The sequence below is a fragment of the Meles meles genome, chromosome X (assembly GCF_922984935.1).
Source record: "Meles meles chromosome X, mMelMel3.1 paternal haplotype, whole genome shotgun sequence".
Lineage (NCBI taxonomy): Eukaryota > Metazoa > Chordata > Mammalia > Carnivora > Mustelidae > Meles > Meles meles.
Genome location: NC_060087.1, coordinates 17,401,122 through 17,425,144, shown reverse-complemented (window position 1 = coordinate 17,425,144; position 24,023 = coordinate 17,401,122). Strand labels below are relative to the sequence as shown.

At 35.1% G+C, this 24,023-nt stretch overlaps 1 protein-coding gene across 5 annotated transcripts in view; it reads right to left on the bottom strand.

Moving 5' to 3' along the window:
- Positions 1-24,023, bottom strand: part of CNKSR2 (connector enhancer of kinase suppressor of Ras 2) — a 299,498-nt gene that overhangs the window by 204,123 nt on the left and 71,352 nt on the right. For all 5 annotated transcript variants that reach the window (XM_045996325.1, XM_045996324.1, XM_045996326.1 and 2 more), the window contains exon 3: positions 9,746-9,948. In XM_045996325.1, coding sequence (XP_045852281.1) covers positions 9,746-9,948 — 203 coding nt within the window. The remainder of the gene's footprint in view (positions 1-9,745; positions 9,949-24,023) is intronic.

Here is a 24,023-nt window from a genome sequence, read left to right as displayed (position 1 = left end):
CCTTTTCTTCTTGTTCCATCAGTTTTTATTTCCGAGCTCTGAAGTTTGGTGCATACCTCTTATCAGTGATTTCTGTGTCCTCTCTTTTGAAATGTCTATGTGCTCATCTACTACATTTTGGTATTTTTAAAATACAAAGGTAAGGGCGCCTGGGTGGCTCAGGGGATTAAGCTGCTGCCTTCGGCTCAGGTCATGGTCCCAGAGTCCTGGGATCGATCCCCGCATCTGGCTCTCGCTTGGCAGGGAGCCTGCTTCCCCCTCTCTCTCTGCCTGCCTCTCTGCCTACTTGTGATCTCTCTCTCTCTGTCAAATAAATAAATAAAATCTTTAAAAAAATACGAAGGTAATATTCACATAGTACATATTAACATTCTGTTTCTCAAATGTTTGTTGCAAGTATTTATTTTTCCCAGTTGGTCATCTGTCTTTGTCACATTTTTCAGTTTTTTGTAGTGAAAGTCAATTGTGATGTTCATTTGTATTTTATTCCATATTTGTAAATACTTAAGTCTTTCTACGTCTAGCAATCATTTTTTGTCTGTATTTTCTCATGGGTTTATTTTCCAGTTAAATAAGTGACATACTTAAAATTAGTCTCAGGCTTTATCAGGTGTCCCAATATTATTTATTAAATGACGCTTTATCTCCAGTAGTTGTTTTTAAAGATTTTATTTATTTTTTTGATGGAGAGAGAGCAAGAGCAAGAACACAAATGGGGGAGTGGGAGAGAGAGATGCAGGCTTCCTGCCGAGCATGGAGCCTGATGTGGGGCTCGATCCCAGGACCCTGGGATCATGACTGGAGCCAAAGGCAGATGACTAATGACTGAGCCACCCAAGTGCCCCTCTCTAGTGGTTTTAATGTATTGTCTTCTACTAACCTACATTCCAAAAATTCAGTATATTTTCACCATAATTTACTAAAACAGAGACATTAAGAATTCAAATAAAGTTAATTGGGAAAATATGTAATTAATTAATCTACATTCTCGGTTTTAAAAAATTAACTTCTTTGTGAGTAATCAGCTTTAAAAAATTTGTTCTTATGGAAGTTGTCTGAAACTGGAATATCGAGGTGTTGCATAGGTGTATCTGAATCTACTAAAGCTCATTAAACTGTACACCTAAGATGGGTGAATTTCATAGAATTTAAATTAGGCCTCAATAAAACCATTTTTAAAAAGATGTAAAATATAAACATTTCTAAGACAAAATCATTTTAAAAAAGTAACTAAACGCCATTTTTGTTGCACTGAAGCATAAAAATTGGCATTTTAATTAAGAATTCAACATGCTTCTGGCATGAGTACAAATAGTTTTGGTTCTTAGGTTTGAAAAGGTCAAAGTCTATTAATAAAATCTAAAAACTTCATTCAAAAGTGATAAGATGAAATACAGCATGATTTGTCCCAAAATTTGATCTTCAAAATATATAAAAGGAAAATCTATTTGATGACCCAATGCCTGTAGCAAACTGAATTCTAAGGCATGTTTTCCACTTTCTTGACCACTCATATTTCAAGTAAGACAGGTTTCTAGCTCAAGATTAAATGTGAAGAAAACTAGGGGAAAAACTCTAAGCATACACCAAAGAAAACACTGATATCCTCTTGTAAGGAATTCCCCTGAAGTTTTTATTTTAAAGGCAAATCATGTATAACTATACTAAAGAACCATTCTTATCCTGAATAATGTTTGGTATGATTATTTTGGCTATACACATATGTAAATAAATGAAGACTGACAGGTTCCATTCTTTATGAGTTACCGAAGATGATTACTCAGTCATGACTTAATAATCATCTAGATAAAGAAACAGAGCTCTGTAGAGCACATGAGCACAATCAGTTCATACAAAAAACAAAAAAAGAAAGAGAAATTTATTTTTTAGTCTGAAGGAAAAAAAAAAAAACAACCCCAAGCTAGAGCTCAGGCTACTTACAAAAACAAACACAGTGACTCCAAGTAAAGGATATTAAATTCATGGCAGGAAAGCTTTCTGATGCCAGAAAGTTAAAAAAAATATCCTTGGCTCATCAATAAACAGCCATTAGAGGAACTATACTATTTAGATCTTAAAAGTTGGGGTAAATCGGAAGGGGAGACAAACCATGAGAGACCGACTCTGAGAAACAAACTGAAAATTTGAAGGGGAGGAGGGTGGAGGGTTGGGTGAGCCTGGTGGTGGGTACTAAGGAGGGCACATATTGCATGACTGGGTGTGGTGCATAAACAATGAATCTTGGAACACTGGAAAAATAAAATTAAAAAAAAAGTTAAGCGGGCTATGGACATTGGGGAGGGGAAGCGAACCATAAGAGACTATGGACTCTGAAAAACAACCTGAGGGTTTTGAAGGGTCAGGGGTGGGAGGTTGGGGCAACCTGAGGGTTTTGAAGGGTCAGGGGTGGGAGGTTGGGGGAACAGGTGGTGGGTAATGGGGAGGGCACGTTTTGCATGGAGCACTGGGTGTTGTGCAAAAAGAATGAATACTGTTACGCTGAAAAAATAAATAAAATGAGAAAAAAAAAAGTTAAGCAACTGTTCTTAAAGCTTATAACTCTTTCAAGTGCAAAGTTTTATGACCCTGTAAGAAAGTATTCTTTGTATGTTCTTTTCCAACAAAATATTTCACTTATGGAAAAGTTATTAGTGGTTCAGAAATGCTAAACAAATTAGAAGCCAAGAAGGAAAACTAAAAAGCTAAGAAGTTAATAAGGATATCTGGACTGCCTTACTATTTCTCAGGTTGGCACTGCTGAGCCTGAGCGCAGTCCATGAACAGTAGCAGTTTTAACATTAGTGCTTATCTCTGGAACAAAAGGTGCCAAGTGAGGGCACCTGGGTGGCTCAGTTGGTTAAGCGTCTATCTTCGGCTCAGGTCATGATCCTGGGATCAAGCTCTGCATTGGGCTCCCTGCTTGGCAGGAAGCTTGCTTCTCCCTCTTCCACTCCCCCTGCTTCTGTTCCCTCTCTCACTGTGTCTCTCTGTCAAATGAATAAAATAACATCTTTTTTTTTTTTTTAAAGAGATGCCAAGTGAGAGCAATGAGCATGCGAGAGGAAAGAAGGCCAAGCACCAGCGGGCTACAGTATCTGGTAGTGTTTGAGGTAATTTGGTTTTTGTAATTTTTTTCCTAGTATACAATTAGCTTTTGTCCTATAGTTTTCCATTATGGAAGAAGAAACCAGTTCAACCATTTTTTTTTTTTAGATAGGGCAAAAGATTTCAAAGAAAATATTTTTGCCTTGTCACTCTACTCTTGTGCCTTAAACATTTAAAAGTTTGCAATGACATAAAAAGATAATATCTCCTTGATCTCTTCAAAACAGAATGGTCTTGAAAGGTAGTTTACAAACAATTAGAATTAGGTGTGAATGCTAAAAAATGAGATGAAATAATGAACTTTCACTATAATTAACAAAATAAACCTTTCCTATAAATAATACTTACAAACACTGTTAATGATGTTACTGTACAATGTGATACATACAGTTATCTCTAACCCTCTAAGTATAGATTGACTTGGCAAAGCCCTATAAAACTGCAAGAAAGATGAGGTGTGAAGAGCAGCAGGATGTAGGTCAAAAATAGACAAGTAAACCATGCATCAAAAATAAACAGTAAAGCTACCAAATGTGATTAATCTCTGAAGCTCTTCCTCTGGGAAAGTCTGCTGCTTCATTCAAGTAAATATTTAAAATGGAAGGGAAAAACAGCAATTTTGTTATGCTTATATTTTATATGATTTAAGAAATGTAAAGAGCTTTTTTTTATTATGTTCAGTTAGCCAACGTATAGTACATTATTAGTTTTTAATGTAGTTTTCAATGATTCATTAGTTGTGTATAATACCCAGTGCTCAATACAACACAGGCCCTCCTTAATATCCATCACCTTGTTACCCCATCCCCCTACCCACCTCCCCTCTGAGGCCTTCAGTTTGTTTCCTGGAGTCTATGGTCTCTCATGGTTTGTTTGTTTCCCTCTCTGATTTCTTCCCCTTCAGTTTTCCTTCCCTTCCCCTACGATCCTCTGTGCTATTCCTTATGTTCCATATATGAGTGAAATCATATGATAATTGTCAGATGCCCCTCAACAGATGACTAGTTTTTGAAAATGAATTTTATTTGGATGAAAGCTCCACTGAAATGGAAGGTTTTGTGAATTGTAAACATTTCCCCCCTAACTTTTAAGTCTTAAAACTTCAAAAGGTTTTTACTTTTTTTGAGAGAGAGAAAGAGCATGTGCGTGGGAGCAGGGGTGGGGGCAGAGGGAGAGAGGGAAAGAGAGAATCTTAATTAGGCCTCATGCCCAGAGCGGAGCATGTGGGACTCAGTCTCACAACTCTGAGATAATCACCAGGGCTGAAATCAAGAGTCAGATGCTTAACCCACTGAGCCATCCAGGAGTCCCAAAAGGTTTTCAATGATATTAAAAGATGTCTCACTGATGCCTTCAAAGTAGAATGTGAACTAAATTTTCTATAAATTAAAATTCTATAGAGTGATTTTTAAGTATTTAGGCCAAAATCAGAAAAGTGACAGTCTTGTATAGCACTTGAAGAGAAATACCAAAATGAAAATAAATGTTTATATATGTTGCATTCCTAAGAATAAATTCCTCAAAATTTTTAAGAATTAGTTAACATTGGAAAGGAGATATATAGCATGACAAAAGAACATGACAAATGAAAAACAAGAAGGACTTTGGTATCAAACAAAAATAGATTCAAATTTTAATTTTATTGGTAGAAGAGTTACTTTAGGCAAGTTACTTACTGTTTCATATGTAAAATGGGAATAATGACACCTGCTTTATGAGAATTCAGGGAGTTGATATATATGAAGCATCTAGTTCAGTATCTACAGCTAAATTCAAGGTTTTTACCTATTCTTTCTTTTCCTCTCTCCCCTTTCAAGTGAGATAAAATAAAAATTGCAATAAACACATATCATATTGCCATGCATGCAAGTTATTCCCAAAATGCAGTACAAAATTTAATGCCAAAATATTTATCACTGTTTCTTTAAATTAAAATAAATCTACACCAACAGATCAAAATATTAAGAATTTTTGGTCAATGTCATTTCTGTGGAAATTTTTATAATTAAGTACCTAAGTTCTAAGTTCTTCAAAAGCAAACAAAAATAAATAAGACAGGACATATTCTTACCTTTTATAAAGAAAGCATAAAGAGCTTACTTTTGTTCTAGAACTTAAAATTATTAACTAAATTTATTTAGAGAAGAGGTAGGGAGTTAAATAATGATTCTACAAGTAACTAACAAATGTTATTAGTGTTCATCCTTTGATATTATTTAGAAGGAAATAAGTTCGATATATTCCTCATATGGCTTTGGTGAACAAGGTCAATGAATTATAGAATAGTAGTACTTAGAAGAGAACTTCAAATTCTGCAGGTTTTATATCCTATTTTTTTAAATTTTTATTTGTTTATTTTCAGCATAACAGTGTTCATTGTTTTTGCACCACACCCAGTGCTCCATGCAGTATGTGCCCTCCCTATTACCCACTACCTGGTTCCTCAACCTCCCACCCCCCCCATATCCTATTTTAAAAAGAAAATGAAAACAAAAGTTAAGGTTCAAGATTACTCAGGACTAGAGGCAGAGCTGAAATTCAACTCTTTCTCAGTCTTTTGCTCCTTTGCACTACTTCATGATGCATTTTGGCCAGTATTCACAATCATGGTCATGGAGAACACTGTTCTTTTGGCTATTCTAGCAATGATTAATGCATTTTGTTTTCTGTGTAGCTTGTAGGACACAGTGAAACAAGAGGACATATGATGTTGTCTTGTGCTCTTGTTGCTACCCAGAAAACGTTTCTTTCTTTGAAAGGAATAAAAATACAACTTAAATACAGACCCACTAATAATCTCTGATAAAAGTCTGGGTTACCGTCAGGAAAACAAACAGCCTAAGCATTTTACCTGGCATAGTTATAGATAAAGTCCTATTATATTTAAATTGATTTCAGGACCTTCTGAAATTTATATTAGCCAAGGAACAGTTAAGATATTCATACAATCCACCGTAGAGGAGGAAGCAAAGTCAAGCTCCCAAATATAGAAGTAGTATTCATTATTTACCTCTCTTCTATCACCACTAAAAATTTAAGAATCTATGAAAAACGGAAGTTAACATTACACAAAACTATTCTGAACTACAAACCATCTCACAGAAAAATTTCTTCAGAGAGGAATTCTCTCCTTTAATTCATAAGCAACTCATATATTCCAGTTTTCATGACTTCTAAATAAAATCACTAAACTGTTGCTAGTATGGTCAAATATATCCTGATTCCCTCATTCGCTGCATACTTTCAGTTCTCAAACTACATAATCACTCAGCAACATTTGACCCTACTCACCACCTCCTTTTCCCCCTAAAACTCTACTACCATATTAAATGTTCTCACCACTCAGACAAAAAAAGTAATTAAATGAGGTGATGGATGTATTAGCTAACCTTACTGCGGTAATCATTTCTCTCTTTCTCTCTCTCTCTCTCTATATATATAATTTGATACATATATGTATATATCCTAAATATGCTGTATATCTTAAACTTACATAGTTACTTGTCAATTACAGCTCAGTAAAGTTGGAAAAAAGAAAATACTAAAATCTCAAAAAAAAAAAAAACCCCAACAACAAACCCACAAACAAAAAACATCTCTTTACTAACTTTGCTTCCATGACACACTCTCATCTAATTCTCTCCTACCTCTTTGGTTATGCCTCTCATTTTTTCCCCCAAGCTGCACTTCTACTCATCCTTCGGTTGTTGGTGGGTCACAGAGCTCACTCCTTATCCCAGTTCTCTTCATTTACTCAAAAATATCTATTGAGCACCCACTCTAGGTCACAAACTCTTCTAGGTAATTGTGGCAGCAGTAAACAAATCAGATGAATATCCCTGCTCTCTTGAAGCATACATCATATAATCAGACAAAAACAATACATAAGAAAATGATATAGTGTTAGACGGGTATACGTGGTACAGAAGACAAATAGAGCAGAATAAAAGGAATCCATTCTAAAACTCTCCTCAGACCACTGTATTAATACATCTGTGACTTTATCACCTATATTTTAACTATTCCCAAGTCACTATCAACCATGTATTTTTTCTGAGCAGCAATAATCTAAACTTTCCACAGTTTATCATGCTTCACTCAACTCAACATTCATCTTCCACCATAACTTGTTCCTGTTTTGATAATGGCATCACCATCCACTGGGCCAGCAAAGTCAAATACCTAGATGCCTCCTGTCATTTCTAGATCTTACCTGTCCTGGAATCTTATTTATCTGTATAAATATCTCTAACGTTCTTCTATCCTCACTTCTGCTCCTCTAATTAAAAACCTCAGGAAATAGGAAGATCAACTCTGTTGTCAGATGCCTGGACTGAATAATGGTTCCACCACTTACTTGCCATTTGGTTTTGAATTTAACCTCTATAAGTGCTAGTTTTTCTATCTGTAAAATGAAGAAAACCCTCCTGGGGTTGCTTTGATTAAATAAGTGTGGCTAGAGGTATTAGTATCAAAATCAACAGTAGCAACAGCATGATTAATTCTCAAAATAGCCTCTTAAGTTACTTTTCCTTCTATCCTTACCCTTCTTTAATCTTTCTCAACACTACAGCCCTACTAATCATCAAGATCCAGAGGCCTAAACACAATTACCCTACTAAACAGGTTCTGAAGGCCTTCAGGTAAGTCCAAATGCCTTAACATGTAAGAATTTTTTTTTCCTCCTTCTTCCTTTCTAAAACTTAAGCTTGCTAAAGTCATCATCTTTATAGGCAAGCCAGCCTGGAGGTGAAATTTTCTGTGAAAGATCTTCAAAATATAAACTTCAGTTCTTTTTTCAATTTACAGTCTCAGCAGATGATTTTAAAGTTATCACAAAATTGTCTTTATTTTCCTTCCAAGTACATATTTCATTTTTACGGTCAAAATATTAAATTTTGATTTAATCAATCACTGTGGTATGATGGAATACAAAATATGCATTGTGAAAACCTTTGCAGCAATAGAAGCCAAACAGATTATTTAAATTATTTTCTTCAGGCTTTTTATCACATTTTCTCTTCCTATGAAACAAACACAAAACACTATTGATTGACTTCATGGAGTGTTATGTGTGTGTTTGTATGTGTGCATGCACTGATATGTGTTTGTAGGTGAACTGGCATTTGCTAAAAGCATCTTCTTAGATGATAAAAAAAAGTCACCATAAAAAATTATGTAATGCAGTAAAATGTCCGAAACTATCATAGTGTTCTAGAAGCTATTTATATGACTATAAACAGCCACTTTAGCCACTAAAAAGTAAAAATATTCTATATTCATATTTGACATATTTGACAAGTACTAGTGTAAAAAGAATATAAAATGAAATTTACTAAATCCATTTATTAAGGTCGAGCAAATTCACAATTATAGAGCAGGTCATAGTGTAAGAGGATATAACTAAAATCGAGTATGTGTTCTTTAAGCTTTATAATTACTGAAAAGCCTTCTGGAACAAATATATTACATTACTTAAGGTCTAAGCCATATTTTAAATATATTTTACTTATTGATCATTATGAGACTTATAGAATTTACATATTTAAAGTGCAACAACTTTAAACAATTGATAAATATAGTTTAGACAATTATGAGAATTAAATTTTAATGATGTCATAATGCAAAAGAAATATTCTGTCCAGCAATTAATTATCAAAAAGCTAATGACCCAGAGCTTAGTATTAAGATCTGGATTTAGTATCATCATATTATATGTTATTATTAATATATATAAATTTAGATAATATAAGTTAAATTATCTTGGCTTTTAGTTTAAAAATACAAATATTTATTTTTATATAAGGCCTCAGATTTTTAAAAAGCCAAAATATTATATATAATGTATATCCCACTGACATTTACTCAAGAAAGAATTCTGGTAAAATTGTGTATTACCAGAATTTGTTATGAGAGAGAAAATGTATTTTAAAATTTGGCTATTTAACCACCATAATAACATAGTACATATCCCTTACAAAATTTCTAAAAATGAAAGTAAAGAGCTAGCTTAATTAAAACATTATAATTTGTTTTACCACTACCATGTTTAACCACATATTTTAAATTTTTTTCATCTTATATCATGAAAATTTTTGTTAGTTTATATGTTCTAAGATAAATAAAAATTAACTAGAAAAAAATCTTAAACTGTGTTTATGATATCCAAGATTATACAATGTGACTAATAATAAAGAATGAATTTAGCAAGGTAAAGAGACATGCACTGCATGCTATTAAAGTGTCAGAGTCTAATTACCTATTGAAAACAGTAAATAGAATCCTAATGCTCACTCCCTTAAATATGACCAATTAATACAAAGAATAAAGAAAATTAGGAGTTAAAACTGTACTATCAGTCTTGTTGTGACAGCCAAAAATGACTTTGCTTGTAAAGCAGTTAAGGTATTCTGAAACTGTCAGGGACTAATTATTAATTGGCTATTTAGTTGGATACGAAAATTTACAAATGATTAATGTCTATTTGATGATACCCCTATATTATGATGAATCATAATTAGACATTCATAACATGCTATTCCTTTACCTATCCAACTCCTTCATGAGAACACATGAAATAATGTTATATTCAAGATAGTGTCTGAGGAAGATTACTTATGAAACAAGTGGAAGATTTTACCTGTCCAACCAGGCAAGCAGACTCTTGGCTGCTCCTATCAGATCCACAACCGAAGTCAGAAAGTCATTTGGCAATTTTCGGCTTGTTCTCCCATCATAATGGCCGCTCCTTCTCCTCCCGGTTATAAAATTCTGTAGATTTTTGGCAGATGCATTCAGCTTATGAGAAAGGGTTTTTAGATTTTCTGTTTCCAAGCCATAATTCTGAATTATAAAAAGAGAGAAAACAAATATACTTGAAGTCAATATTATATTCATTCACTAAAATATTTACTGAATATGTTACTATGTACAGGCAATAAAATTAGTACTAAGAGTTAAAATGACTAAGATAGGATTCCTGGCCCAGAAGAGCCCACAGTCAAGTGAGGATCAAATGGGCAAATGTCAGATGAACAAATTACAATAAAATGTGTTAAATGCTAGTGTGAACATGCAAAGAGAAGGGCATTATCTCCTAGAACTACGCCACACAAGAAAGAAAGATTATTAGGACTCGTAAGCATTTTTTTAAATCCAAAGTTAAGTTCATTTACTTGTGAAATTCATTTTTATCAGTAATTAATTTTTTTAAAAGATTTTATTTATTTATTTCACAGAGAGACCACAAGTAGGCAGAGCAGCAGGCAGAGAGAGAGGGGGAAGCAGGCTCCCCGCTGAGCAGAGAGCCCAATGTGGGGCTTGATCCCAGGACCCTGAGAACATGACCTGAGCCGAAGGCAGAGGCTTAACCCACTGAGCCACCCAGGTGCCCCAGTAATTATTTTTTTTATTTAAAGTTTTTACTCATTTGAGAGAGTAAGAGTGCATGTAAGCATGAGCTGGGGATGGAGCAGAGGGAAAGGGAGAAGCAGGCTCCCTGCTAAGTAGGAAGCCAGACACAGAGGCTCAATCCAAGGACCCCAGTTGGGATCATGACCCCAGCTGAAGGCAGATGCTTAACTGACTGAGCTACCCAGGCACCCCAGTAATTATTTTTTAATATCTATTCTATTAGTATATGCATAGTCATGAATGTAGATGCTATGAAAAATTCTGCTTTCCCAAAGTGAGCAAAGAAAGCACAACCTAACGATAAAATGAAAAAGAATTAAATCATACGCAATACAGCTTTATTTTGTGTCCTCTCCATGATGACACATAAGAAATTTCTTCTATAATATGGTACCAGAAGAAAACTAATTCCTCAGTGGAACCAATATGCTTTCTCCTTTTTATAATACAAATTATGAAACTGAATTAATTTTTGTTTTTATCATGGTTGCACTAGCTCAAAGTCAAATATGAAGCACATCAAAAACAATCATACTGGCTTTTTGCTAACTTTGTTTTCTTGTATTTCCTTGGTCTCACTTTTGAATTTGCAGTAATATTTATTATTTCACTTTAAATATTATGTCTATGAATTAATGCAGAAAGAAGTTATATGCATCAATATAAATAAACTTAAAAAAATACATTCAATGCAAAACACTCTAAGATCTCCACAAATAAACCTTAGGGAAAGATTTCATAAGTTCAATGAAATTTTAAAAGAGCTAATTGTGAGTTGTAAAACACCTCCAAGAAAGCCTGGTTAACCTGCTCAAAGGGTAACTTTCATTAAACTACTTAGCAGCATATACGTTACTGTCATGTGTAAAATTAAAAGTTTTACTACCTTATAGAAAATCATAAAACCCAAAGAATTTTAGATACCTTCTGAAGCCCAAATGAATTCTAAGTTTGATTTATCCTCCTTTTACAGTTGAGGACAATGAGGCACAGGGAGATTTTCTGTGTGCTTACAGAGCTTAGAGTAGATAGAGTTCAGAATGGGACTACAAGTCACAAGGCCATATGTGAGGGGATGTCTGAGTGAAATGGTAGATAAAATACTAGGGGTACAACCTGAGGGTTTTGAAGGGTCAGGGGTGGGAGGTTGGGGGAACAGGTGGTGGGTAATAGGGAGGGCACGTTTTGCATGGAGCACTGGGTGTTGTGCAAAAACAATGAATACTGTTACGCTGAAAAAATAAATAAAATGGAAAAAAATGGAAAAAAAATACTAGGGGTATGAAAAAGGGAAGCAAAAGGCACGATAAATTTAGCTGTATTAAGTCAACAACCACTGGGTAACTACTTCATATGAAATTTATTTCTTCTATGGTAATTTAAGAAAAGAATCTTGGAGGAGGAAAAAAGGAGGGACTAGAGGAGGGTTTGGACACATAAACATTAAACACCAAGTTACATAAAAACATATATATACATACATATGTATATACACATACATATATATATATACACATACATATATGCATACATATATATACATACATATATATAAACATATATGAATAAATACCAAAGTTATGTATGTTACCATTGAAGGTCTCATAGTGATAAAAAGTCTGAATGTTCTTTGCTAAAAATTTACATTTTGTATTAAAAGAATATTCCTTTTGGAGCCATGGATCTCTTTTCATTTTTATTTTATTTATTTATTATTTATTTATTTTAAAGATGTCATTTATTTATTTGACAGACAGAGGTCACAAGTAGACCAAGAGGCAGGCAGAGAGAGAGAGGGAGAAGCAGGCTCCCTGCTGAGCAGAGAGCCCAATGTGGGGCTCCATCCCAGGACCCTGAGATCATGACCTGAGCCAAAGGCAGAGGCTTAACCCTCTGAGCCACCCAGGTGTCCCATGGATCTCTTAAAAAAAAAAAAACAACACAACATAGTATATTAAATACCCACTACTAAATTTGAATTGCAGTATTCTCTCAAGTCAAAAGATTTTCTTTGCACAAATAAAACAACATTTTATTCAGATTCTCTTGCATCTGAGCATGGATTATCTGAAACATTTGGGAGATTTTACCTACCTTGTCAGTATATTAAGAAGGAAATCCTTTTATAGGTTTATTGAAGATATTCTCTAATGACTAGATAAGAGCAATTTATATTAACTTATTTATTAATTTGGCTTGAAACAACAAACATTTATTTTCTCTTACTTTAGAGGTAAGAAATCCAAAATCATTTCCACTGGGCTAAAATCACAGTGTTGGCAGATACATGCTTCTTCTGGAAGCTCTAATCCTTGCCTCAAAAAGAATCTGGTGGCTGTTGACATTCCCTGATTTGTGGCCATTATAACTCCTGTCTCTTCCTCTGAGGTCACATGGCCACCTCTTCTGTGTGTACCAAATATCCCTCTGCCTCTCCCCATGAGGACATTTGTGATTGGATTTGGAGCCCACCTGGGTAATCAAAATTAATCTCCCCCTGTTAAGATCTTCAATCACATCAGAATATGCATGTCACTCACTCGCTGGAGGAAGGGAAAGGCCTTCTCCAAGGTCAGGAATATGAGCCGGTCCCCTCCAAAGCTCATTCCCAGCTGCCCTTTGGAGACTCTATGAACTAAATTTCAATGACGCATCTGAAGTGCTTTCCTGAAACTATTTTCAGAAGTTGTCCCCTGTGTTAAAGCATTTTCCCTGAAGTATAAAACGATTCTCATTTTTCATTTTTGTGTATTAATGATTTTCATTAGAAAACATCCATTTATAAACATAACAATTTCTTAAAGAAGCTCAAATAATAATATTTCATTAGAGAGGAAACTAATCAATCATCCTGCAATGTAACTTTCATTCTATAGCCATTGGTTGCCATACAACATTAATTTCCTTCATATATAATACTAGCATCTCAATATTTTCTTAGAAAGGGTCAGAATAATGTAAAAAGAATAACACAGATCTTATAAATAAAAATATGAAGGCAAAGTAAAGCTACTTTGAAGCCTTCAAAATTTAAGATGATACTAAAATTATTTTTAAAAATATAACTCAAGAATTAGGGAATAAAAAAATCTTGTGGAAAAAAACCTAGAAGGATACCCTGAGAGAACTTCTCCTAAATTGGAAATCTACTGAAGAAATATCCTACATGGACCAGAGGGGAAAGATGAGGAGGACAGAGGAATATAGAGGGCAAGAAGAGACAAAAGATATGTAGTAGAGGATGGAGAGGGAAATTCTTAAAATTAATTCTAGTTAAACCAATAAAAATAAATACAATAAAACTAGTTAAACCAATAACTCAAAAGCACTTTTTTTTTAAAGATTTTATTTATTTATTTGACAGAGAGAGAACACAAGTAGACAGAGAGGCAGGCAGAGAGAGAGAGAGGGAAGCAGGCTCGCCGCTGAGCAGAGAGCCCGATGCGGGACTCGATCCCAGGACCCTGAGATCACGACCTGAGCCGAAGGCAGCGGCTTACCCACTGAGCCACCCAGGCGCCCACTCAAAAGCACTTTTAAGAAAATTCTCAAGACAATGAGGTGCCTGGTTGGCTCAGTCAGTTAAGTGGCTGACTCTCAATCTCAGGTCAGGTCTTGATCTCAGGGTTGTGAGTTCAAGCCCCACACAGGGACTTAACTTAAAAAAAAAAAAAGAGAAAATTCTATAAGACTATAAAAATAGGTTAGAAGCTTATCTGTATACAAGTGTCTGTGTGGTACTATTTTTTTTTTGTGTGTGTGTGGTACTATTTTAACATAAGGGATAGATTAGTTGATCTCAAGTTAATTTTTATCATCAAAGTTCTCAATTCTAAATAACTCAAAATCAATTACTGACAATATATAGATCTTCTTCCTATTTCCTTCATGAAAGCCGATGGTGTGCTGTGTCTCACTAAGTTACAAGTAAATCATGCTCCTGTGCCTCCTACATCAAGAAGTAACAAGTGAATAATGCACTCCTTTGCTCTGGTCCAGAAGTATGCAGACAATAAGTACTGACTCAAATTTTATTTTTTAAAAGTTTTTATTTAAATTCCAGTTAGATAACATACAGTGTTATATTAGCTTCAGGCATACAATGTAGAGATTCAACAATTCCATACATCACCCTTTGATCATCACAACATGTGCACTCCTTAAATCCCATCACCTATTTCACCCATCCTCCCAGCCACCACCCCTCTGGTAACCATCAGTTTATTCTCTACAGGTAAGAGTCTTTCTTGGTTTGTCTCTCCTTTCTCTTATTTTTGCCCCTTTGATTGTTTTGTTTCTTAAATTCTACATGTGAGTGAAATCATGGTATTTGCCTTTATCTGACTTACTCCACTTAGCATAATATACTCTAGTTCATCCACATTGTTGGGGATGGCAGGATTTCATTCTCTTCCTTATTTTTATTATTTTTTAAAATTTAAATGCAATTAGCCAACATGTAGTGCATCATTAGTTCCAGATGTAGACTGTAATAATTCATCAGTTGCATATAACACCCAGTGCCCTCCTTAATGCCCATCACAAATTATCCCATCTTTTTCCACCTCTCCTCCAGCAATCCTCAGTTTGTTTCCTATAGTTAAGAGACTCTTGATGGCTGAGTTAATATCCCATTGTATGTACATAGCACTTCTATATCCATTCATCAGTTGATGGACAATTGGGACTCTTTTGTAATTTGGCTATTTAGATAATGTTGATCTTAACATCAGGGTGCATGAATCTTTTTGAATTAGTATTTTTGTATTCTTTGGGTAAATACCTAGTAATGTGATTACTGGATCATAGAACAGTTCTATTTTTAACCTATTTAGGAATCTCTCCACTGTTTTCCAGAGTAGTTTTAACAGTGTGCATTCCCACCTACAGTGCAAGAGGTTTCCCTTTTCTCCACATCCTCACCAACACCTGTTGTTTCATGTGTCATTGATTTTTGCCATTCTGAAGGTGTGAGGTGATATCTCACTGTAGTTTTGATTTGTATTTCACTGATGATCAGTGATGTTTAGTACTTTTTCATGTGTCTGTTGGCCATCTGGATGTGTTCTTTGGAGAAATGTCTGTTCATGTCTTTGCCCATATTTTAATTGGATTATTTGTTTTTTGTTTCAGTTTTTTAAGTTCTTTATATATTTTGGATACTAACCCTTTGTCAGATATGTCATTTGCAATTGTTTCCTCACATTCTGCAGGTTGCCTTTTAGTTTTGTTGATTGTATCTTTTGTTGTGCAGAAGCTTTTTATCTTGATGAAATCCCAATAGTTTATTTTTCCTTTTTTCCCCCCTTGCCTCAGGAGACATACCTATAAAGAAGTTGCTATGGCTGATATCAAAGAGTCTACTACCTATGTTCTCCTCTAGTTTTTTGCAGTTTCAGGTCTATAACACATTTAGGTCTTTAATCCATTTTGAATTTATTCTTGTGTGTGGTATAAGAAAGTGGTCCAGTTTCATTCTTTTGCATGTTGCTCTTCAATTTTCCCAACATTGTCTGTTGAAGAGATTGTCTTTTTTCCCACTGGATATTCTTTTCATGCTTTGTCTAAGATTAACTGACCATACAGTTGTAGGTTTACTTCTGGGTTTTCTATTCTGTTCCATTGATCAATGTGTCTGTTTTTGTGCCACTACCATACTGTCTTGATGGCTACAGTTTTGCAATATAACTTAAAGTCTGGAATTGTTATGCCTCCAGCATTGCTTTTCTTTTTCAGTATTGCTCTGGCTATTCGGGGTCTTTTCTGATTCCACACATATTTTAGGACTGTTCCGGTTCTGCAAAAAATGCTGGTGGTATTTTGATAGGAATTACATTAAATGTGTAGATTGCTTTGAGTAGTATAGATATTTTAACAATATTTGTTCTTCGAATCCACAAGCATGGAATATCTTGCCTTTTGTTTCTGTCATCTTCAATTTCTTTCATGAGTATTTTACAATTTTCAGAGTACAGATCTTTTACCTCTTTGGTTAGGTTTATTCCTAGCATCTTATTGATTTTGGTGCAATTGTAATTGAGACTGACTCCTTAATTTCTCTTTCTGCTGCTTCGGTATTTGTGTATAGAAATGCAACAGATTTCTATACATTGATTTTTTTTACCCTGTGACTTTACTGAATTCCTCTATCAGTTCTAGCAGTTTTTTTGGTGGAGTCTTTCAGGTTTTCCATAGAGAGTTTCATGTTATTGGCAAATAGTGAAAATGTGGCTTCTTCCTTGCCAATTTGGATGCCTTTTATTTCTTAATGTTGCCTGACTGCTTTCGCTAGGACTTCCAGTACTATGTTAAATTACAGTGATGAGAGTGAACACCCCTGTCTTATGTCTGACTGAATAGGAAAACCTCTCAGTTTTTCCCTATTGACAATAATGTTGGCTGTGAATTTTTCATAAATAGCCTTTATTATGTTCAAGTATGATACCTTTAAACCTACTTTGTTGAGAATTTTTATCATGAATGGATATTGTACTTTGTCAAATTCTTTTTCTGCCTCATTGAAATGATCATTTGGTTCTTACTCTTTCTACTATTAATGTGATGTATCACATTGATTTACAAATATTCACCCACGCTTGCAACTCAGGAATAACTCCCATTTGATCATGGTGAATGATTTTTTAATGTATTGTCAGAGATAAAGTGTCAGAGATATTTGCCTAATTCTCTTTTTTAGTGGAGTCTTTATCCAGTTTTGAAATTAGGTAATGCTGAACTCATAGAATTAATTTGTAAGTTTTTCTTCCTTTTCTATTTTTTGGAATAGTTTCAGAAGAGTAAGTATTAACTTATCTTTAAATGTATGGTAGAATTTCTGTGAAGCCATCTGTCCCCAGACTTTTGTTTGTTGGGGGATTTTTGAGTACTGATTCAATCTCTTCATTGGTTATTTGTCTCTTCAAGTTTTCTTTCTTCTTGTTTCAGTTTTGGTAGTTTATGTTTCTAAGAATTTAACCATTTCTCCCAGATTGTTCAATGCATTGGCATGTAATTTTTCATGATATTCTCTTAATAATTGCTTTTACAAGGCAGTTGTTGTTATTTTGTCCCTCTCATTTGTGATTTCATTTATTTGGGTGCTTCCTATTTTCTTCTTGGTAAGTCTGGCTAGAGGGTTATCAACATAATTAATTCTTTCAATGAACCAGGTCCAGGTCCAATGCTCTGTTCTACTATTTTCTTAGTTTCTATATCATTTAATTCTGCTCTAATTTTTATTATTTCCTTTCTTCTGCTGGTTTTAGCTTTCATTTGTTGTTCTTTTTCCAGCTATTTATGTGTAAGGTTGTTTATTTGAGATTTTTCCTGCTTTGAGGTAGGCCTACATTGCTACTTATTTACGTATTAGGACCACTGTTGCTGCATCCCAAAGGTTTTGGGCCATTTTGTTTTCATTTTCATTTGTTTCCATGTATTTTTAAATTTCTTTGATTTCTGGCTGACTCACTCATTGTTAAGTAACATGTAGTTTAACCTCCATTTATTTATATTTCTAACTTTTTTTCTTGTGGTTAACTTTCAGCTTCACAGTGTTGTGGGCAGAAAAGGTGCATGATATGATTTCAATCTCTTTGAATTTGTTGAGGCTTGTTTTGTGATCTAATGTGTAATCTATTCTAGAGAATATTCCATGTACACTTGAAAAGAACATATATTCTGATTTTTTAGGATGGAATGTTCTGAATATATCTGTTATGTCTATCTCATTCAGTGTGTCATTCAAATCCATTGTTTCCTTGCTTATTTTCTGTTTAGATAATTTGTCCATTGATGTAAGTGCGGTGCTAATGTCCACTACTATCATTGTGTTATTATCAACTAGTTCCTTTATTTTATTATTTTTTTATTTACATATAATGTATTATTTGTCTCAGAAGTACAAGTCTGTGATTCATCAGTCTTACACAATTCATAACACTCACCATAACACATACCCTCCCCAATGTCCATCACCCAGTCACCCTAAACCTCCTACATCCCTCCCCTCCAGCAACCCTCAGTTTGTTTCTTGAGATTAAGAGTCTCTTATGGTTTGTCACCCTCTCTGGTTTCATCTTGTTTCATTTCCCCCTCCCTTTCCCTATGATCCTCTGTCTTGTTCTTTAATTCCTTAGATCAAAGAGATCATATATTTGTCTTTCTCTGATTGACTTATTTCACTTAGCATAATACCCTCTAGATACATCCACATCATTGCAAATGGCAAGATTTCATTTTTTTTTCCTGATGGGTGCATAATATTCAATTGTAGGTGTATATATATACATATATATATATATATATATATATATATATATATATACACACACCACATCTTCTTTATCCATTCATCTCTTGATGGACATCTAGGATTTTTCCATAGTTCAGCTATTGTGGACATTTCTTCTAGAAGCATCAGGAGCACATGTCCCATTGGATCACTACATTTGTATCTTTAGTGTAAATACCCAGTAGTGCAATTGCTGGGTTGTAGGATAGCTCTATTTTCGATTTTTTGAGAAATCTCCATACTGTTTTCCAGAGTGGCTGCATCACCTTACATTCCCACCAACAGCATAAGAGGGTTCCCTTTCTCTGCATCCTCGCCAACACCTGTCATTTCTTGAGTGGTTAATTTTAGCCATTCTGACCTGTGTGAGGTGTTATCTCACTATGGATTTGATTTGTAATTCCCTGATGCCAAGTGATGTGGAGCACGTTTTCGTGTGTCTGTTGCCCATTTGGATGTCTTCTCTGCAGAAACGTCTGTTTATGTCTTCTGCCCATTTTCTGACTGGATTATTTGATCTTTGGGTGTTGAGTTTGGTAAGTTCTTTATAGATTATGGGTATTAGTCCTTTATCTGATATGTCATTTGCAAATATCTTCTCCCATTCTGTCAGTTGTCTTTTGGTTTTGTTGACTGTTTCCTTTGCAGTTCAAAAGCTTTTGATCTTGATGAAGTCCCAATAGCTCATTTTTGCCGTTGCTTCCTTTGCCTTTGGTGATGTTTCTAGGAAGAAGTTGCTGTGGCTGAGGTTGAAGAGGTTGCTGCCTGTGTTTTCCTCAAAGATTTTGATGGATTCCTTTCTCCAACTGAGGTCTTTCATCCATCCTATTTTTGTGTGTGGTGTAAGGAAATGTTCCAGTTTCATTCTTCTCCATGTATATGTCCAATTTCCCCAAAACCATTTGTTGAAGAGACTGTCTTTTTTTACACTGGGCATTCTTTCCTGCTTTGATGAAGATTAGTTAACCATAGAGTTGAGGGTCTATTTCTGGGCTCTATTTTTTTCCACTGATCTATGTGTCTGTTTTTGTGCCAGTACCATACTGTCTTGATGTTTGCAGCTTTGTAACAGAGCTTGAATTATGGAATTCTGATACTGCCAACTTTGGTTTTCTTTTTCAACATTCCTTTAGCTCTTAGGGGTATTTTCTTGTTCCATACACATTTTAGGATTATTTGTTTCATTTCTTTGAAAAAAGTTGATGGTATTTTGATAGGGATTGCATTAAATGTATAGATTGTTCTAGGTAGCATAACCATTTTCACAATATTTTTATTCTAATCCATGAGCATGGAATGTTTTTCCCCTTCGTTGAGTCTTCCTCAATTTCTTTCATGAGTATTCTGTAGTTTTCTGAGTACAGATTCTTTGCCTCTTTGGCTAGATTTATTCTTAGGTATCTCATGGTTTTGGATGCAATTGTAAATGGGATTGACTCCTTAATTTCTTTTTGTTCTGTCTTGTTGTTGATCTAAAGAAATGCTACTGATTTGGGGTGCCTGGGTGACTCAGTGGCTTAAAGCTTCTGCCTACGGATCAGGTCATGATCCAGGGTCCTGGGATCGAGCCCCACATCAGGCTCTCCGCTCAGCAGGGAGCCTGCTTCCTCCAATCTCTCTCTCTGCCTGCCTCTCTGCCTACTTGTCTGTCAAATAAATAAATAAAATCTTTAAAAAAAAGAAATGCTACTGATTTATGTACATTGATTTTATATCCTGACACTTTACTGAATTCCTGAACGAGTTCTAGCAGTTTTGGAGAGGAGTCTTTTGGGTTTTCCACATAAAGTGTCATATCATCTGCAAATAGTGAGGGTTTGACTTATTCTTTGCTGATTCAGAGGCTTTTTATTTCTTTTTGTTGTCTGATTGCTGAGGCTAGGACTTCTCTCTAGTACTATATTGAATAGAAGTGGTGATAGGGGACATCTCTGCCATATTCCTGACCTTAGAGGAAAAGTTCTCAGTTTTTCCCCATTGAGAAGGATATTCCCTGTGGGTTTTTCATTGATGGCTTTGATGATATTGAGGTATGTACACTCTATCCCTCCACTTTGAAAAGTTTTGATCAAGAAAAGATGCTGTACTTTGTTAAATGCTTTTTCGGCATCTACTGAAAGTATCATATGGTTCCTGTTCTTTATTTTATTAATGTATTGTGTCACATTGATTTGAGGATGCTGAACCAACCTTGCAGCCCAGGAATAAATCCCACTTGGTTGTGGTGAATAATCCTTTTAATGTACTGTTGGATCCTACTGGCTAGTTTTTTGGTGAGAATTTTCGCATCTGTGTTCATCAAGGATATTGGTCTGTAATTCTCCTTTTTGATGGGGTCTTTGTCTGGTTTGGGGATCAAGGTAATGCTGGCCTCATAAAATGAGTTTGGAAGTTTTCCTTCCATTTCTATTTTTTGGAACAGTTTCAGAAGAATAAGTATTAATTCTTCTTTAAATGTTTGGTAGAATTCTCCTGGAAAGCCATCTGGCCCTGGGCTCTTGTTTGTTGGGAGATTTTTTTTTTTTTAAAGATTTTATTTATTTGACAGAGAGAAATCACAGAGAGGCAGGCAGAGAGAGAGGAAGGGAAGCAGGCTCTCTGCTGAGCAGAGAGCCTGATGTGGGACTCGATCCCAGGACCCTGAGATCATGACCTGAGCCGAAGGCAGCGGCTTAACCCACTGAGCCACCCAGGTGCCCCTGTTGGGAGATTTTTGATGAGTGCTTCAATCTCCTTACTGGTAAGAACAGACCCTGTTCTGTTCAGGTTTTTTGTTTCTTCCTGGTTCAGTTTTGGTAGTTTAAACGTCTCTAGGAATGCATACATTTCTTCCAGATTGTCCAATTTGCTGCCAAAAAGTTGCTTACAATATGTTCTTGTAATTGTTTGTTTTTCTTTGGTGTTGGTTGTGATTGCTCCTCTTTCATTCATGATTTTATTTATTTGGGTCCTTTCTTCTTTCTTTTTGCTAAGTCTGGCCAGGGGTTATCAATCTTATTAATTCTTTCAAAGAACCAGTTCCTACTTTTATTGATCTGTTCTACTGTTCTTCTGGCTTCTAGTTCATTGATTTTTGCTCTGATCTTTATTATTTCTCTTCTACTGCTGGATTTAGGCTTTATTTGCTGTTCTTTCTCCAGCTCCTTTAGGTGTAAGGTTAGGCTGTGTGTTTGAGACCTTTCTTGTTTCTTGAGAAAGACTTGTATTGCTATATACTTTCATCTTACGACCACCTTTGTTGCATCCCAAAGATTTTGAACAGTTGTGTTTTCATGTTCATTTGTTTCCATGAATTTTTTCAATTCTTCTTTAATTCCCTGGTTGACCCATTTATTTGTTAGTAGGATGATCTTTAGCCTCCATGTATTTGAGTTTTTTCTAACTTTCCTCTTGTGGTTGAGTTGTAGTTTCAAAGCATTGTGGTCTGGAAATATGCAGGGAATAATCCCAATCTTTTGGTACTGGTTGAGACCTGATTTGTGGCCCAGGATATGATCTATTATGAAGAATGTTCCATGTGCACTAGAGAAGAATGTGTATTCTGTTGCTTTGGGATGGAATGTTATGAATGTATCTTTCATGTCCATCTGGTCTAGTGTGTCATTTAAAGCCTTTATTTCCTTGCTGATCTTTTGCTTAGATGATATGTCCATTTTAGTGAGGGGCATGTTAAAGTCCTCTACTACTACTGTATTATTGTTGATGTGTTTCTTTGATTTTATCTATTGGTTTATATAATTGGCTGATCCCATGTTAGGGGCATAGGTATTTAAAATTGTTAGATCTTCTTGTTGGACAGTCCCGTTAAGTATGATATAATGTCCTTTCTCATCTCTTATTATAGTTTTTGTTTTAAAATCTAATTTGTCTGATATGAGGATTGCCACCCCAGCCTTCTTTTGATGACCATTAACATGGTAAACTATTTTTCACCCCCTCACTTTAAATCTGGAGGTGTCTTTGGGTCTACAATGAGTTTCATGCAGAAGGCATATTGGAGGGTCTTGTTTCTTTCTTTTTTTTTTTTTTTTAGTCCATTCTTATACCCTGTGTCTTTTGATTGGGGGCATTTAGCCAATTTACATTCAATGTAACTATTGAAAGATATGAATTTAGTGCCATTATGTTGCCTCTAAGGTGACAGTTAGTATATATTTTCTCTATTCCTTTCTGGTCTATGGTACTTTTAAGCTTTCTCTTTGCTTAGAGGGCCCTTTTCAATAATTCCTGTAGGGCTGGTTTGGTGTTTGCAAATTCTTTTAGTTTCTGTTTGTCTTGGAAGCTTTTTTATTTCTCCTATTTTCAGTGACAGCCTAGCTTAATATAATGTTCTTGGCTGCATATTTTTCTCATTTAATGTTCTGAATATACCATGCCAATCCTTTCTGGCCTGCCAGGTCTCTGTGGATAGGTCTTCTGCCAACGTAATATTTCTAAGTTTTACTATTAGATGGTGGGGTGTTGACCTATTTTCATTGATTTTGAGAAAGGTTCTCTGTGCCTCCTGGAGTTTGATGCCTGTTTCCCTCCCCAAATTAGGGAAGTTCTCTGCTATAATTTGCTCCAATGTACCTTCTGCCCCTCTCTCTCTTCTTCTTTTGGGATCCCAATTATTCTAATATCATTTTGTCTTACGGTATCACTTATCTCTTGAATTGTCCCCTCATGATCTAGTAGTTGTTCATCTTTTTCTCAACTTCTTTATTCTCCATCATTTGGTCTTCTGTATTATAATTCTCTCTTCTGCTTCATTTATCCTAGCAGTAAGAGCCTCCATTTTTTATTGCACCTCATTAACAGCTTTTAAAATTTCAACTTCATTAGATTTTAGTTCTTTTATTTCTCCAGAAAGGGATTCTCTAGTATTTTCTATGCTATTTTCAGGCCAGCTAGTATCTTTATAATCCTCATTCTGAACTCTAACTCTGACATTTACTAATGTCTGCATTGATTAGGTCCCTAGCAGTTGGTACTGTCTTTTGTTCTTTTTTCTGAGGTGAGTTTTTTTCATTTTGTCATTTTGTTCAGAGAAGAATGGATGAATGAGAGAACAAAATGCTAAAAGGGTAAAAACGACACCCGACCTGTGACCAGGGATTTCTATCTCTGGCACACGACCCTGTTTGGAGTCTCCAAAGCCAGCAGATTCCTGCAGCATGCTCCTGTGCCGCTACTCCTGTGGGGAGGAAGGGGAGGCTTTCCGGAACTGCCATTT